Source organism: Arvicanthis niloticus, chromosome 6 (genome assembly GCF_011762505.2).
Source record: "Arvicanthis niloticus isolate mArvNil1 chromosome 6, mArvNil1.pat.X, whole genome shotgun sequence".
Taxonomy (NCBI): domain Eukaryota; kingdom Metazoa; phylum Chordata; class Mammalia; order Rodentia; family Muridae; genus Arvicanthis; species Arvicanthis niloticus.
Window position 1 is genome coordinate 18,876,133 of NC_047663.1, and position 17,257 is coordinate 18,893,389.

A 17,257-nucleotide genomic window follows, 5' to 3' on the forward strand; every position below is an offset into this window, starting at 1 on the left:
GACCCTATGTCAAAACAAGTCATTTCATAATTCTCTCAGGAAAGACAGCCTCTGAAATCTACCAGAGTTTATAGCTACCTACTTCTATACGAGAAGCATAAAGGTTGAGATAAGGTTTGGGGTTCAAGAAAGTTCAAGTATAAAGCCAAAGGCTTAGAGTTTAAACAAAACAATAATATTATCAATTCTAAATTCTGTTGTTTATTCATACTAATGAGATATTTAATAGCTAATCAAAGCAATATTTCTCTTTTATGTTTCCTAGGGATTTATCCTGCAATAAAATACGCTATATTGAAAGAAGGACATTTGAGTCATTACCTTTTTTGAAGTATATGTAAGTTACAAATATAACTCATTCATATTTGGGATTTTATAACTCCATGCTACGTATTCTGATGCGTGGGTGAAGTTTTGCTAGTAGGAAACAGCCACACTCAGCACAGATAGCAATGTTTTCCCTCACATGTAGAAGACAGGCTTATGCCGATTTTTTTCAGTGCTGTGGACCAAACCCAGGGACTTGTAATTGCTAGGAAAGCACTCGCTCAGTGAGCTAAACCCACAACCCTTAGATTTACATGTAAATACACACGTAAGTCTCATGAGCATAGAAGATGGACTATGGAGAGCAAGAGAGAAGCCTAACAGTATGTAGAGCAAGAGAGGATGATGGGAGAAAAGACAGACAGTGTTTTCTGTAGGTTGAGATCTAGATTTAAGTGAAGTGTGTGTGTGTGTGTGTGTGTGTGTGTGTGTGTGTGTGTGTGTTTAACATGAAAGGAAAATTGAGACACTGTGAGGAGGAAGGGGGAGAAGGGGGAAGGGATAGTCGAAAATGGTACGTAGGATAAGAAGTAGGATATAATGCATACACATATACATATATACCATATAATGTGAACTGTCATGATGAAACCCATTATAGAAATGAAACATTTTGTAGCTAACAGAAAGTAACTAAAATCACACAGCAAATTATTATGTGTGTGTCTATATGTGTGTATGCCCATGTGGATATGTTTTTATTTTCTAGCCTTCTACCATAAGAGTCCTGGGGCTTGAACTCAGGCTTAGTGGCAAGCATTTTTACTCACTGAGCTGTCTCACTAACCCACATGTTTTTGTCTGTAGTAAAAATGAGTGAGACTTGTGTCACTGTGCACCCAGATGACACTTGGCAACTGTGGATTTGCAACTGGCATCTAGTATGCAGGCACCACAGCTATCCTAAACACTCTACAGTATAGGACACTTGTATAAGACAAAACACTGCTCTAGCCCGAAAATTCAGTGCTACTGGGGTTGTGAAACCCTGTCCTAGAGAAGTAATATCATTGAAAAGGGGACTTAGTTATCATTTCCTGTAGTTAGTACATTGCATATGTAAATATGAAGTATAAATCATAAGCCAGTATTATCCACAATGAGATTTTCTTAGTGAATTGAGAAGACATTGAAACAATTTCTGAGAAGGGTTATGTTTCATCATATGTATGTTAGGATGATTGTTACTGTTTTAAAGAATTTTTTCTTTTGGTTCAAGTCTTTTTAATTTTTTTTAAAATTATTTTAGAAACCTTGGGTGCAATTTACTCACTGAACTGAGCTTTGGAACATTTCAAGCATGGCACGGAATGCAGTTTTTACAGCAGTTGTAAGTAGGCAAAAGATTCAGAAATCCCCCCATCCCACTATTAAGAGTCCCACAAGAACACAAAGCTACACAACCATAACATATATGCAGAGGATTCGCTCAGACTCACACAGGGTCTGTGAATGTCCTTTCCGTCTCTGCAGTCCCTTGTGAGCCCCGCTTAGGTGACTTGGTGGGCTGAGCTCTTGTAGAATCCTCAACTTACCTGGCCTCTGCAGTCCTCCCCCCCCTTTACGGGGTTCCCCTAGCTCTACCTAGTGTTTGGCTGTGGGTCTCTGCATTTGCTCCTATCAGTTGCTGGATGACTCCTTTCTGATGGTAACATCTGGGCTAGGCACTGAACTGTGAGTATAGCAAGATTTCATTAGTAATTTTTTCATTAAATATTTTCCCAAGTCCTGTTTGGTTCTATCCTGGGTCTCTAGGCTGTCCTGCCTCTGGTTCCTGGCCATCCAATCAGTGTCAGGTATGGGTTCCCTCTCATGAGCGTTTCTCCTGCTCCACTGATACTGGTTTCCTGTAGGAAGCTAGTTATCACCAAAGGTTTGCTCCCTCAGGAAATGGCCCTCCCTTTGCTTTGGAAAGGATTCCTGGCCGCTGCCTCTCACATTCAGAGAGGCACAAACATTGAAGATGGAAATAGCAACTCGAGTCTGTCCTTTGGGATGATTTAGTTTAATTTGTAGTCATCAAGCAGTTTTGAGAGGGTCACATCCATCATTTGTGACACCTTTCTTCTCCCTGTTGCTTCCTATCTTCCTACTGGTGGAGCAAGGCACCTTCTCTAATCCTGATCTTTTGTCCTTTGCCTGAAACTGGCTTTTGGATATGAGATCCGAGGTGTCTGTGATGTTTCTGAAGTGTCTATTGTGTTTCTGGAACTACATAAACTATTGACACGAATAAGGAAATACGTTGAGATTCTTTGGGAAAACACCGAATGTCACCAGTGCAACTGGGAGGTGCTGGGAGGGATTAGGAGGCTGCTGTAGATTCCATGGAGGATTTGGCAATGGTCTTAGGGGCTGCGGTCATGGCCAAGGCAGTGGTGTGGTGGAGGCCGAGGGGCTCAGGGAGGTAAAGCTGAAGACAAGGAGTGGATCCCCATCACCAAGCTGGGTGGCCTGGTTAAAGACCCAAAGATCAAGTCCTTGGAGGAGATCAACCCATTCTCCCTCCCCATTAAGGAGTCTGCGATTATTGACTTTTTCCTGGGTGTATCCCTAAAGGATGAGGTTCCATAAATTATGCCATTGTAGAAGCAGACTCAGGCTGGTCAGTGGACCAGGTACAAGGCTTTTGGGGTCACATTGGCCTTGGTGTTAAGTGCTTCAAGGATGTTGCCACTGCCATCTGAGGGATATCATCTTGGCCAAGTTTCCATCATTCCTGTGTGGAGAGGCTATTGTGGAAACAAGATTTGCAAGGCCCATACTGTTCTAAGCAGGGTGACAGGCTGCTGTGGCCCTGTGCTGGTGCATCTCATCCCTGCCCCCAGAGGCACTGCCATTATCTCTGCTCCTATGCCCAAGAAGCTACTGATGATGGCCGGTATAGATGACTGCTCCACCTCAGCCAGAGGCTGCACTGCCACACTGGGCAACTTTGCCAAGGCCACCTTTGATGCCATCTCCAACACCCGCAGCTACCTGATCCCCAACCTCTGGAAAGAGACCACGTTCACCAAGTCTCCTTATCAGGAATTCACTGATCATCATTTGAAAACCCACACCAGAGTCTCTGTTCAGAGGACTCAGCCTCCAGCTGTGGCTACCACATAAGGGTTTTTATACAAGAAAATTAAATTTAGTGTATTTTTTTAAAAAGATAATATATTGAAAGTGCATACAATAGTGTTTGGCACATAATCAATGCTCAAACACTCTACCTCATTTTTTACTTTCCCTCAGACTCTTGCAGTGTTTTGTCAGTTGTTTATTTTTTTTATATGAGTGACCTGTTTTCACACACACACACCAGAAGAGGGAATTGGATCCCATTACAGAAGGTTGTGAGCCACCATGTGGTGGTTGGGGATTGAACTCAGGACCTCTAGAAAAGCAGCCAGTATTCTTAACAACTGAGTCATGTCTCCAACCCCACAGTATTAGTATGCCCAATTTGTGAATAAAAAATGTTGAAACTGAGAGATCTTGAGTCACTTGTCCAAGTTTACACCACTAACATGTAGAGAACCTCTTAGCACCGTTAGTGTAATTTTCTGGGAAGCATTTTTTCCCTTATAATAGGAGCTAAACTCATCAATCCATTTCCCTCAGGAAACACTAGAGCTTCTGGACACACCACCTTCACCCTTCTCAGAGCTCCTGCCCCTGGTCCACTGGACATGTGAGCTCACTACTGCTGAGTAGATCTGGGCATGCCCCTCTTAGATGCCTCTCCCTTTCTCATTCTCATCCACTCGAGGTAGGAAAATGCTATTAAGGACTTTGTAAGTCTGAGGTTGTCTTACCCAGACATATCAGTAAAAAGAACAGATCTAAAATTTGAGTCTTGCTGATTCTAACAGTCTTAATTCTCTTCATTTTCATCACCAGGCAATCTTAAGGTGATTCTCAGCACTGTGACTAAGATATCTCAACCTTTCTATTTACTTGGACTCTACTGGTATAACACAGAATAGAACCCTGCACTGAGGAGCTTGGAGTGGGAAGGCATGATAGAAGGATCATGGACCTTATAGATGTGGAAAAGAAAGGATTTCTTCTTTCCTCACATTCTTCTTGCACGGTGAAACAGGGTCTGGGTCACTGCTTATTTCTCTGACCATCTTCCTCTAAGGAAGCCGTTTCCCTGCCTGCCTTTGGGATTCTAGTGTGGGTGCTTTTGGAGGCAGCCTTAGCTTCCCCCTTCTACCTGTGCAGACCTGCAAGGCCAGCCAGGGGTGAACTTCCTTGGGTATATTTGGTTGTTTTTCTACCTATGCTCAAACATACACATGTGCATGGCCTTTCAAATACTCAAGCTTGTGCTCCTCTAGTTTTTCAGGGTTATATGGGAGCATCTCAGATTTCCTACAGATGTCTTATTCTTCCGCCTTTCTGTAAGCTTGTTGCTACTTTTCAATCCTAACTATAATCTGATTTCTCATGCAGCTATCATGGTTAAAACATTTGCCTGGAATTGTTTTCTGAAATCAACTTTTAGAAAGGTTAGCATGCAGTTATATTAAATAAAGATAGGCCATTATAGTGACATCTCCCAGGGATGCACCAGGGACTTCAAATTCCCAGGGACTTCAAATTTCTACTTTATTTTATATGATCTTCGAAACACACAGGTTCTATAGCCTCTGTGTGCCTAGTTTTCTCACGGGTAAATGGATCAATAATTAACCACTTGAGTTATTGTTACAATTAAAGGTAAAACAGCACAATGGATTTTTTTTTTTTTTTTTTTTTGGTTTTTTGAGACAGGGTTTCTCTATGTATCCCTGGCTGTCCTGGAACTCACTCTGTAGACCAGGCTGGCCTCGAACTCAGAAATACACCTGCCTCTGCCTCCCAAGTACTGGGATTAAAGGCGTGTGCCACCGCTGCCCGGCTACACAATAGATTTTTAATGCAATGTTTTTATTACTTCTTTGAGAATTGCTGGGTTTTGATTACATATCCAGACTGTTAGTCTTTGCCTTTTTATTGGAAAATCAAGTCCATTGATGTGAAGAGATATTAAGGAAAAGTGATTGTTGCTTCCTGTTATTTTTATTGTTAGAGGTAGAAATGTATTTGTGTGGCTATCTTCTTTTAGGTTTGTTGAAAGAAGATGACTTTCTTGCTTTTTCTAGGATATACTTTTCCTTAAGAATTTTATACAGTGTAATTTAATGATATTCACCCCCTTCTACTCCAACTCCTCCCAGGCCCACCCCCAACTTCATGTCTTCTTTTGTAGTCATTTGAATGAATACATGGTCCCCAATTGGTGGTTCCATTTGGGAAGGTTTAGGAGGTGTGGACCTTGTTAGAAAATGTATGTCTTGGTGATAAGCTTTGAGGGTTTAAAGATTTGCACATTTCTAGTTTGCTGTCTCTGCTTTGTGTCGTTAAAGACGTGAGCCCTGAGCTTATTATGAATAACTGTGCTCTAATACTTTGCACATTTCTAGTTTGCTGTCTCTGCTTTGTGTGGTTAAAGATGTGAGCCCTGAGCTTCTTATGAATAACTGTGCTCTAATACCAAAAGCTCTTAACTCTCTGGAACTCTAAGTCCAAATAAACTCTTTTTTAAAATGTGTTGCCTTAGGTATAGTGCTTTGTCACAGCAAGAGAAATACATCCATTGTTCACATGTATTCCTATGTGTGGAAGCATCACTGCTGCATGATCATCTTATCAGGGGTGTTTCATTCTGAAAAGCTGACTTATTCCATTCCAAAACAATTCACCTGTTCATAACTCCTCAGCTAGGGCTGTGTCTTAGGGTTTTATTGCTGTGAAGGGACACCATGACTACAGCAACTCAAAGGAAAACATTTAATTGGGACTGGAGAATGAGCTGAGCATTCTATATCTAGATGGTCAGGCATCAGGAAGAGAGAGGGACACTGGGCTTGGCTTGAGCTTCTGAAATCTTAAAGCCCATCTCGAGTGACACTCTTCCTCCAACAAGGCCACACTTCCTATAGTGCCACTCCCTATGGACTTTTGGGAACCATTTTCATACAAACTATCACAGGGTGAGACTCATGAACCCCCTTCCCCTCCAGCACAATCAGTGTTAGTGAAAGTAATTATTAATATGTGCCATAGATGTGATTAGCTTTAAACTGAAGGCAGATTTTCTATTATTCTGTTTAATTTCATTTAATTTTTGGTTGTTTCCCAGGTTGGGCAATAAAAGAAGTCCTGTGTCCACAGTGTGGGAGAGAGAATTTATTGATTTCATTGGTGTATAAACAATTTTGCTTGTTTATCCAGCAAACACTTGTTTAATACCATAGAAATTTTAGGCACAGGGATAACTGACCTCAGAAGTTTTAGATCAGGAGACGGACAAATGATCACAGACACCCTCACGCAGGCTTTGTTACTTCAGAATACAAGTGAGAGTATTTTATGGAGCCTGGATATGGACCAAGTCCCTCCTCTGACATCCTCTTTTCTTTGGCTACACAGCCAGGAAAATGGTCCCCCCACCCCACACACTGACCCTCCCACATGGTTTTGTCTTTGATTGAGTGAGTTGAGCACAGATTCTTTATATTTTTTTAAAATGGACAAGCATCTTGAATAGTGAGAGGCATTAAAAATAATGTTTTCTACAGTGAAAGGGTTTATTACTAGTGTACTTGTTTGTGGGATTCAAAAAATTAGGTTTATTTATATTTTGTGTCTGAGTGTTTTGTCTGTGTGTATTTACATGCACACATTGCCACCAGAAGACAGCATTGGATCCCCTTGAACTAGAATTATGGATGGTTGTGAACGACTCTGTTGATGCTTTCACCTGAACAAGAACAGCCAACAGTGCTAACCACTGAACTATATCTCCAGCTTCATGTCTGTAGGGTTTTTGACCTAAAAGTTCTCTGGAATTTTTTGTCTTTTCAATCCACTGTTATTTTCTGTTTTTCTCCCCCTGATATTTTTTGTTCTGTTTTGTTTTTTAGTGTCTCCTCATCTGTCTTGTGTCTTGTGCGTAGATAAAAGCGTGCCATGGCATATGATTGACATGACCTATGTAGAGGTCAAAGGGCAACTTGGGAGCTCAGTGTTTTCTTCCACCATGCAGGTCCTGTCGACTGAACCTAACTTGTCAGACTTGGTGGCAAACACCTTTACCTGTTGCAACAATCTTGTTGGCCCAGAAAATGATTTTTTTAGAGAGTTCCATATCAAAGAAATTAAACTTCATAAGTAGACTCATGCATATTGAAAATGCTAGTAATTTCAATAAAATTGTATTTTTCAGAATTCTCAGCCGTAATCCTCTTGCAGTTGTTGAAGATCCCTACTTTTTTAAGTTGCCAGCATTAAAATATCTGTAAGTATTATGATAAGCTTGTGAATCATGAGATGGTTTCTGTCCTTACTGACTTTCACCAGAGAGCATTGTTTCTCATTTCTTATCAGTTCTTTGCTAACATCATACACTGTGTTTTGATCCTATGTATCCCTTCCCCAACTCTTCCCAAATCTGTACTCCATCCCTACTCACCCAACTTCGTGCTCTTCGACTTTGGTTTGTGTGGCTTTCCAGTGGAATATGGTCACCTTACCTGGGGCCACACTCTTAAAGAAGGCTCTCCCCGTCTTCCTTGCTATCAGTTTCCAATAGCCCTTAGCTATGGATATCAGCTTATGCTCCACTGCCCTCTTCGGGTTGGAATTTTGTCTGCCTTGTCTTTGTATAAGTCTCTTACATACATGCTGTCACAGCTTCCATGAATTCACGTGTGCAGCTGCCCTGACGTGTTTGGAAACAGTTTGCTTGTAGTCATTACAGGGAATGACTACACCTCTGGCTATTACAGTCTTTCTGCCCTTTCTCCTGCCATGACCCCTGAGCCCTGGGAGAGAGATGTGATATAAAATGTTCCATTTAGGGCTGAGTATTCTGCAGTCTCTTGTTCTCTGCACCCTGACCTCTTTGAGTCTCTATGTTAATTGACATCTATTTCAAAAAGAATCTTCCCTAGTGAAGGCTGAGAGATATATGAATGTATGGATTCAAGATAAGTCATTAGACTTTAATTTAATTTAATACTATGTCCCTTGGCAGAGTAATGATAGTAGGTTCTCCCCTAGGGCCTAGGACTGGTCTAGTCACAGATTCATGCCTCAGTAACGTGCTGGCTATGGATTTCATCTTGTGGAGCAGACCTTAGGTTCCACTGGAAAGTGGTTGCTTGACATGTTGCCAGTATTGTATCAGTGACCATGTGTTACCAGGGCAATTGTTATTTTAGCTTGCAAGATTGATGGTTGAGTAAGACTATGTTTCTCCTCTGGTAGTGTGCACAGCACCTTCCAGTACTATTATAGCCAGTAAACGTGAAGCTTCCAGTTGAATACTAGTTTGCTTTCTTCATATTCTATGGCTTAAGTATGTGGTATCTTCTGCAGTAAGGCATTACCAACAATTCATGGAAGGCAATCCAGAGCATTAGTGATAATGTATAATAATGAAAATCTAAGGGACCTCAATCACCAACAGATTCAAACAAGTAATCCATACTCAATATTGGCTTTTTTGTTTGTTATCTTGTGGTGTTTCATAAGGAAATTGTTTTCCTAATATAGGGTTATTCCACTTAATATCTCTCTCTCTCTCTCTCTCTCTCTCTCTCTCTCTCTCTCTCTCTCTCTCTCTCTCTCTCTCTCTCTCTCTCTCTCTCTCTGCTTGTGTGTGTGTGCACGCACATATACTTTAGGAAGCTTCTATGGTAGTAGGTTTCCATACAACGTTTTCAAAAGACCTTTAGTGTTAGTTATTCCAACCTATATTCTAGCTTCTGCCCTGCACATCATTTGTCTTAAGGATAAAAACAAGTTGCCAGGTGGTGGAGGCACCACGCCCTTAGTCCCAGAACTTGGGAGGCAGAGGCAGGTTCATCTTTGTGAGTCCCAGGAAAACCTGGTCTACGGAATGAGCTCCAGGACAGCCAAAACTACACAGAAAAATCCTGTCACAAACAAACAAATCACAGTTTTAGTTTTAACTCTATGATTTTAAAATGCTAGCGAGGGGCTGGAGAGATAGCTCATTAGTTAAGAGTGCATGCTACTCTTGCAGAGAACCTGGGTTTGTTTCTCAGCACCCAGGTTGTCTGCTCATAACTGCCTTTGTCTCCAGCTCTAGAAGAATTTGGTGCTTAGTTTTAAAAAGAAAAGAAAGTGTAAAGTAGGGAGTTATGGAGTAAAGGCAACATGAGAATGAAAAGAAGATTGATTGTGTTCAGTGGCGGCCCATGGAGTGGTCGGTGTAAGTAGTAACCTTAGCTGTAGTGAGCTCTGTAGAAGTTCTTCTGGGACAGGCTTCCTTACTCCCGAGCCAGGTAGTTTTATAGGAAAGCTGAAGGTTAAGTAAGCATGTGGTGAAATGTGTCATCATGAAGTCTGTCTTTCTCCTTCAGGGACCTGGGGACAACACAGGTGCAACTGACAACGGTTGAGAACATCCTCATAAAGACTCTGGAGCTGAAATATCTGTAAGGTTTCTCTTAGAATAATTTCACCTACTTCTTAAAAGTTTGTTTTATGCTACTTTTAAAATTTATTTTCTGAAGTCAAGATTATTGATGTATATAGTGTTCATACAAGTCAGTTCGAGTTTGCATAGTCATCTAATTACTGGTACACAGCTTAGGCAACTTTGCAAACTCTTTCACCCCCAAAAGGCCTGCCATGGGCAGTGAAATGGCTCAGTGCATAGCACCATGAAAGCCCAGAGACCTGAGCTTCATTCCTGGAAACAACACTGAAGTGGAAGGAAAGAGCCAACTCAAAAGGCATGTCCTTTTACCTCCACAGGAGTGCTCAAACGCATGCATGCACACATGCAATAATAATAAAAGTTCAAAGGCCTTCTCAGAGTGGAAGCAAAAGGATAAACTGGTAACGTATCTTTGGCCACACAGATAGTTCCTGGATAGCCTAGGATAACCATGCAATCCCATCTCAACAACAAGAAAAAGTTGCCTCTAGTAGCTGGTACCTAGGAGTATCTGTGTCCTTGTAGTCTACATTGCATTTACTTAATAACTGGTATTGTGGAGTGTCTCATTATACCCCAGTATGTTTCAGTGGTATGTGTTTAAGCCTGTGTTCACATCTGAATCCCATGTGTTTGTTCTTATTGGGCTTTGGTTTTAGTTTGTCTTTGAGACACAGGGTCTTTTAATAAAGCCCAGGTTGCCTTGAGCTTGTGCTATCCTCATGCCTTTGCCTCCTGAATTCTGTCTTTACACACTTTTGCCACCATACCCAGTTTTTAGCAAGGATCTGTTTTTCTCTATTTATTTTGTGTGCATATTTTGTGCACATGAATGTTTGAGGTTAGCATATTTCACGACACGCATGTGAAGGTCTAAGGGCAACCTCCAAAAATCTCCTTCGACCATATGGGTTCTGAGTATGGCACATGCCCTTACACACTAAGCAACCTTGCTGAGTTTTTAAAGTTTGTTTTCTGTACTCTGCACACATGTCTTTTGTCTCAGATATGTTTTTAATAAGTATCTTCTCTCTGATTATGGTTTGTGTTTTCACTAATGAAGTGTCTTCTGAAGAGCACATGTTTGTACATTTTTATGTATGACACACTCAGCTGTTTTTCTTCTACTGTTTGTGATTTTTTGTGTGACTTACACAAGAAATCTTTGTCTGAGTTACCCAGTTTTGGAAGTGTAGCCCAAGTGGATAAGAATGGCATTGGAGTAAAAGTCTGGAGGATATCAGCCTAAAACCCATGTAGAGGGGGACCAAGTAGTTATGGTTTGCATGCACTGGCCAGTGCTGTTTTCTGACCCTCATTGTAAAGGACCATGCAGTGGTTAGCTGCCTAGCATGGTCTCTTCTGCTACCCTTTCCTCTTGAGTAAGGTAACTCAAGTGCCCCCATGGTTCTCTCTCGGGTTGAAGGAAGAAAAACACTCGGGTGGCAGGACAGTTTTGCAAATGATGTTTCTGAAGATTCTGTGGAAGCTGCTCAAGATGCAAATACCAGGCAAGCTCAGAGTCAGATGATGCACAGTGCTGAGTGCATGCATTCCCTAGCCTGAGCCACGTGTTGCTGCTTTAACATCCTTCCAGATGTCTGTAGATTTGTTTATGCCTTCAGAAGAAGTGCGGCTATTACTCAGCTTCAGATGAAGAGTGCTGAAAGAGAAAGCTGTGTTTTCAGAGGAAGATGGGGACCTGGAGCAGAACTGTCAGCACTGTAGCAACCTCCATGTGCTAAGACACAGGAATTCGTCCCTGATGATGTCAACAATGCAGAGTCAAAGCCGCACAGTCAACACTAAGAGGAGCGCACACTACAGGCAGGGAAAAAAGCAGGAAGAGCAGAAAGAGAATCAGCAAAGAGAGAATCCTAGTGTATTCTGAAGGACTCAGAGGTCTTATCATCTGTAGGGATAACAGACAGGTTTAGTGAGTCAGTCCCCCAAGGAACTTGACACCCCTTATCAGCAGGAAGTAGTCTAAAGATAACATTGCTCTTTTCTTTTTTATCTCTTCTCTAGTGGTGACTCTGCCTAGCTCAGGGGCCATGTGCTCTCCACAGCTAGAAAAGGCCAGCCAGAAACACCAGCCCTGCCACCCAGGGAGGGAGATGCCTTTGCTAATCTTCCAGGCTGTCTCCACAAGGCTGGGCATTGCCCAGACCATCCTGTTAACCACACGGGCTTGGTACAAATGAGACTCTAATGCTTAGATTATCCAAAGGCTTTATATGTTTGGTAATGCTCAATAACAAGATGCCCATACAATCAGAAGTGTAACTTAATACCCAACCTAGCTATACCAACTACCAGAGACACATCTGCCTCCATGTTCCCCTCTCTCTCATCTCTTCTCTAGTTCCTTCTCTTCCTCTCCTTACTTCTCCCACCTTAGCCTTTTCTACAGGGCCCAGATAGGTTGTTGGGTTATTGTTGGTTTGTCAGTTGTTGATTGGGTTGTTGGTTGGTTGTTGGTTGGTGTTAGTTGATGTTGGTTGGTATTGGTTGGTATTGGTTGTGGTTTGTTAAGTCATTCACAAAGAAGAAACCACAAGAAGAAATAAGATATCCTGACAGCAAAGATCAAATTTGCCCCAAGGAACTCAACATTCCTAATCAGGAGGAAGTAGCCTAAGTATAACAGCACCCCTTTCCTTTCTGTTGTTTTTTCTCCCCTATCCAGTGTTAGGGGGTTGAAAGGGTGATGAATGGGTAGAAGAAGGAAGAACCCACCAAGTAGCAAAAGCCTGCTACAGAGAAGGGTGGCTTTACTAGGGTGGCTTTGCTTGCTCACTACACAAATGCCCTATGAGTCCTTCACTTCGTTGATCCACTGAAAGCATCCAGAAGCAGGGAATCTTGGGCCCAGACTCTCATCCTGTTAGCCTCTGATTTTATATTAGACACTTCTTTTATAAGCAGTTAGTACCCTAGGTTGTTTTTTGTTTGACTGGAGAGTTCTTTTGAAGAAAGTGAAATACAAATGGAAGAGTAGGAAGATGAAGATAAGATGATGACCAAGAATGGTCCAATTCTTGTCTATTCATCATCCATACATTTTTAGAAGAAGAAGAAGAAAAGAAAACAGCTAGCCAGCTGAGGACAGTGAGAAACATTGTCCCCGAGGGTGAGTTACCTCATGGGTGGCTGTCCAGACTTCTAGAGCACCTGTGGACTTCCCAGGTTCTGCTTTTCAGAACATCCTGAAGACCTGATAGGCTGAGGCAAATCTACTCAAGAGACCACAGAGCCTGGGGATATTGTATTAGGCATCCACTGTCTCCTCTCCTACAGTTGGTGGCAGCCTGAAGCACTCCCAGATTTGAAAAAAAAAACCCAACTCTGTTCCCAGCCTTTAAGTTTTTTACTTCAGTGGCTTGTGGCACTCAGAAGGTAGGAGCTCGTGTATTGTTGGACTTTCTTGGACCTGCCAGCATTTGAATAATGACACAGAGACTTATTAATTTTTAGTATCGCTTGGATTACCTACCAGCTAGCTCGTCTAACTTAATTAACCTGACTGTTGTAGTCCACCTTGTGGCCCATTATCTCTCTCACACTCTGTTCCAGCACCTGTTCCTTTCACCTCCGTGGCATGCTGGCAAAACTTAGCATCTCTCAGTCTTCTCTCTGAGTCCCTCTCTGCCAAGAAATTCCACTCTCCCTTCCTGCTTCAGCTATGGCCTTCAGCAATTTAATAAAGCCAATCAAAAGGTGAGGAAAGAAGAGTGTTTACAAAACATGATACTGCTGATAAGCCATAAGAATAACAATACCAAAGTCTTGTTAGTACTCAGCTCTCTGCTGGTACAAAAATCAACATCCGAATAATACAAGGATGACCTTCACACAGTGCACAAAAATGTTACCCCAACATCACCCCTTTCAGTCTGATCAATGAATGGCTTTTCCTCTAACATAAATAAACTATTTGTAATGAGAACAATTATGAGAACTATCAGGTAAGAATTACATTCACAATGTCCAGCCCATTTGTATTTGGCAACCTTGGAGACAGCACTCTACCATCTCTCCTATCTTGGTGATACCTAAAATTTTGTACCTAAATCACTTTCTATCATAACTTACTTATCAAACTATAAGCATATTTTAGACCTAAACACACTTCTGAATTCCTAAACAACTTAAACCTATATGTGAGACTGTAACTATCGTTCAACACCATCAGAGGCCTGAAAAGGAATACCTATTACCTGAGTAAACAGAAAGTGCAGGGAAAGCAGCTTCTAAAACTATAGAAATGATAGAGACTGCTGGCTGCCTGGACAGTCACCCAAGGTTTCTCTGTAATCCTGGGACATCTAGTCTTCAGCCTGCGGGCCCAGAATATCTGATAGACTTTTCTGTGAAGCAGAAATGTTGAAAGACTGTCCTAACCTCGTGCCTGCAAAGTTGTTTAATCAACTTCCCAGTGTCCTGCAAATCCAGTTTGTACAGCATGTTGTCAGCACTTGAGACAAGGGCAGTTTTTTACCTAGTGGCTAGCTGTGCGACAGATGAAGCAAACTCCACATGGAGGTTCTTTGGTGTCCATCATCATCTTTGAGATATATTAGGGCTGCTGCCAGGAGCTGATGTGTCTCACGGTCATGAAAAGCCTTTTATTTTAAAACATCTTAAATGCCATATTTTATAGATCTGAAGTGTTTAAAGACCATCTATCTATCTAAAGTATATCTTAATAGGTAAACATTGTTTGTTTCTATCTATTTACTATCTGCTTAACTTTGAAAATATATACAAGAAGCTAAATAAAGCTTGTTTCTGTAATTAACTAAACTGTCATCTTACATGACTACAAGTAAGATTATTATATGTGACTATCTGCTAATGTGCATTTCTTAATTATACTAAACAGTTTACAATAGTAGCCTTCATAAGACTAGAACTTTGTATTACATTTTTAAATGACAAGAGTTAAAACACACATACAGCATGTTGTAACAACAATAACCCTAAATTTCTATTTATAAACAAAAATCCATACCAACGTAAAATGCTTGAGACTTGTAGTTGCTTTCTAGTTTAAAAGTAAATTCAATATTCTATTTTTTGTCCTTTCATCCATATATCAACCTCATTTTCTTTTCATCCCCTCTTCTCTCTTTTCCTCTTAACACTAGATAGGAGAGAAAGAAGGATAGAATACAGAAACAAAGAGAAAGAGATCTCTGAATCTGACCTTCTTTGATTTATTTCCTCCCTGACCAAGACCATTAATAACTTGCAACCCTTTAAGCAATGACAAATATCCATCACCCAGTGAATGACTAAAAACCACTCACCCCACCTCTTGAGAATGGGGATGTCATGTTCTCAAGATAGCTTCCTGCTATCTTGAGGTGAAGGCATCTTTTGGGGATGCTAAGAAAATTGAGATATTGGCCAAGTCCTAGGAGAGCTAGTCGTATCATTTGTTGTTCATGATCTGTGGAATGGCAAAGTGCAGGGCCTAACTGAAGTCCTGAATGGAACAGTCTGTGAGGCTGGACCAATTGAGCTAGCCACTTGGAGTGGTCCTGGATGCAGCAACTGATGCAGTCTGTGGGGTTGTATCACCTGGGCTACTTGTTTTGTCTTTATTGGTGTCTGATACTTTTGTTCTGAAAACACATAAACGTTTAAAGGAAGTATAGGTTTCTGCATTAAAACAGGTATGGGATGTCCAGTGAACACAAATCAGCTAAAGATGAGTCTCTGCTCTATGTTTGAGCAGGTGAAAGGCATTAAACTTTATATTGTCTGTATAACCAGGCTGTAATATAATCTCCATTTGTGCCATATAAAGGGATGGCATGTAATAAGTCACAAAGACTCTGTACCCAGTAAGATTAATTGGCTACACAGAGACATTCATGTCTCAGCCAGTCCCAGATCTGTTCCCACAAAAATGAATTAGCATTTGTATCACCTGTTTTGTTGTCTTTCCTGTCTGCAGCTAGGATTTTTAGGAGCTCTCTCCTGGTCAAATCTAACCTTTATTAATTTTGAAGGAATCTATACCTTTTCACTTCCTGATGAAACAAAAAACAAATCCTCTCCCCCAAAGTAACACATTTCCTGGTTTCCATTCTGAAGTTAACACAATAATATATAGACTGGTTTAATTTAGCAGTCCTTTCTGAAATCCAGTGTTTTCAACACCTGGACTACCTGTCTCATTGACATTTTATTGAAGCATTATTTAATCTGTCTTTGGGAGATCGCATATCTCCCTTCTGTTTTATGAGCATTTCCTTTAAAGTCCTGTTTGATCTCTCCACAACTCCTTGACCTGTAGGATTATAAGGTATATTAGTAACTTGTTTTGAAGGGCCTGACAGGCATTAGGACAGGTGCTAAAGTGGAATACAGCATTGGACAGAGGCCATAACACTGATGATCTCTGGTCTTGTAAGAAATTTAACTCTTTTTTACTGTTTTGTGCTAAAAACTTAACTCTTACTGTTCTGTGCTTCATTAAGCACTGGAGAAAATTAACTCTTTATCTCTCTTATTATTTACTTTATAATTCTCTGTGCTTGCATAAGCACTGGAAAACTTAAATTCTTACTTTATAATTATTTGGCAATTAGCATACACTGTATAGCACCAGGGAGTTCAGTAGAGGATTTATTGCTAAGGATCCTTTCTCTCTTGCCCAGACATCTTACCTCTCACTGGCCAGCCTCTTGGGAGGCTTGGAGTAAATAACTTTTAGTGAACCAGGAAATGAAAGTCATGCTCACAAAAAAGAAAACCTTTTACACAGGCAATATGGATAGAAATAGAAATATGTATATATATGGTAGATGGAGAAAAAGCCCTCGTGAGCATGTTTCATTGAGCAAGCACCAGTGCAGAAAGAACTCACTCATTCTAGATGAAAAATAAGCTCCAACCTTTATTGCTCAGAGAAAGAAAAAAACTTCTACCTTTTTACTGAGTATGAAAAAGCCCTGTTCTTATCAGTAAGAAGAAACCTGCTGTTAAGAAAAACCCTGCCTCATGGTAAGAAAAAGCATGCCTGCTTTCTCTGAGCTAGTGCTCGCTCTCTCTCTCTCTCTCTCTCTCTCTCTCTCTCTCTCTCTCTCTCTCTCCCCTCCTCCCACTCTCTTATTGTCATGGTTCCTAATTCTTGTACTTTTTCAGGATGCATGATCACACGGTATTTTAAGCATCTTTTAAAAAAGTTTACAAGTTCACACATAAATTCAAGTCATGAATGAGAAGTTACAACAGATGTTTACATGTGTTTCATTAAAACTAATTATCTAATTAAACATTCATTTTCTGTCACTAGCTCCACCAGTTTATTAAAGTTACAATTAAAGGTAAAACAGCACAATAGATTTTTTTTTTTTTTGTTTTTTTGAGACAGGGTTTCTTTGTTAGCCTTGGCTGTCCTGGAACTCA

The 17,257-nt window shown here is 40.9% G+C and overlaps 1 protein-coding gene across 1 annotated transcript in view; it reads left to right on the forward strand.

Annotated features, from left to right (window-relative positions):
* Positions 1-17,257, forward strand: part of LOC117709941 (leucine-rich repeat-containing protein 37A-like) — a 59,505-nt gene that overhangs the window by 17,455 nt on the left and 24,793 nt on the right. Inside the window, exons 2-3 of the mRNA XM_076935197.1 lie at positions 7,592-7,663; positions 9,756-9,830. Coding sequence (XP_076791312.1) covers positions 7,592-7,663; positions 9,756-9,830 — 147 coding nt within the window. The remainder of the gene's footprint in view (positions 1-7,591; positions 7,664-9,755; positions 9,831-17,257) is intronic.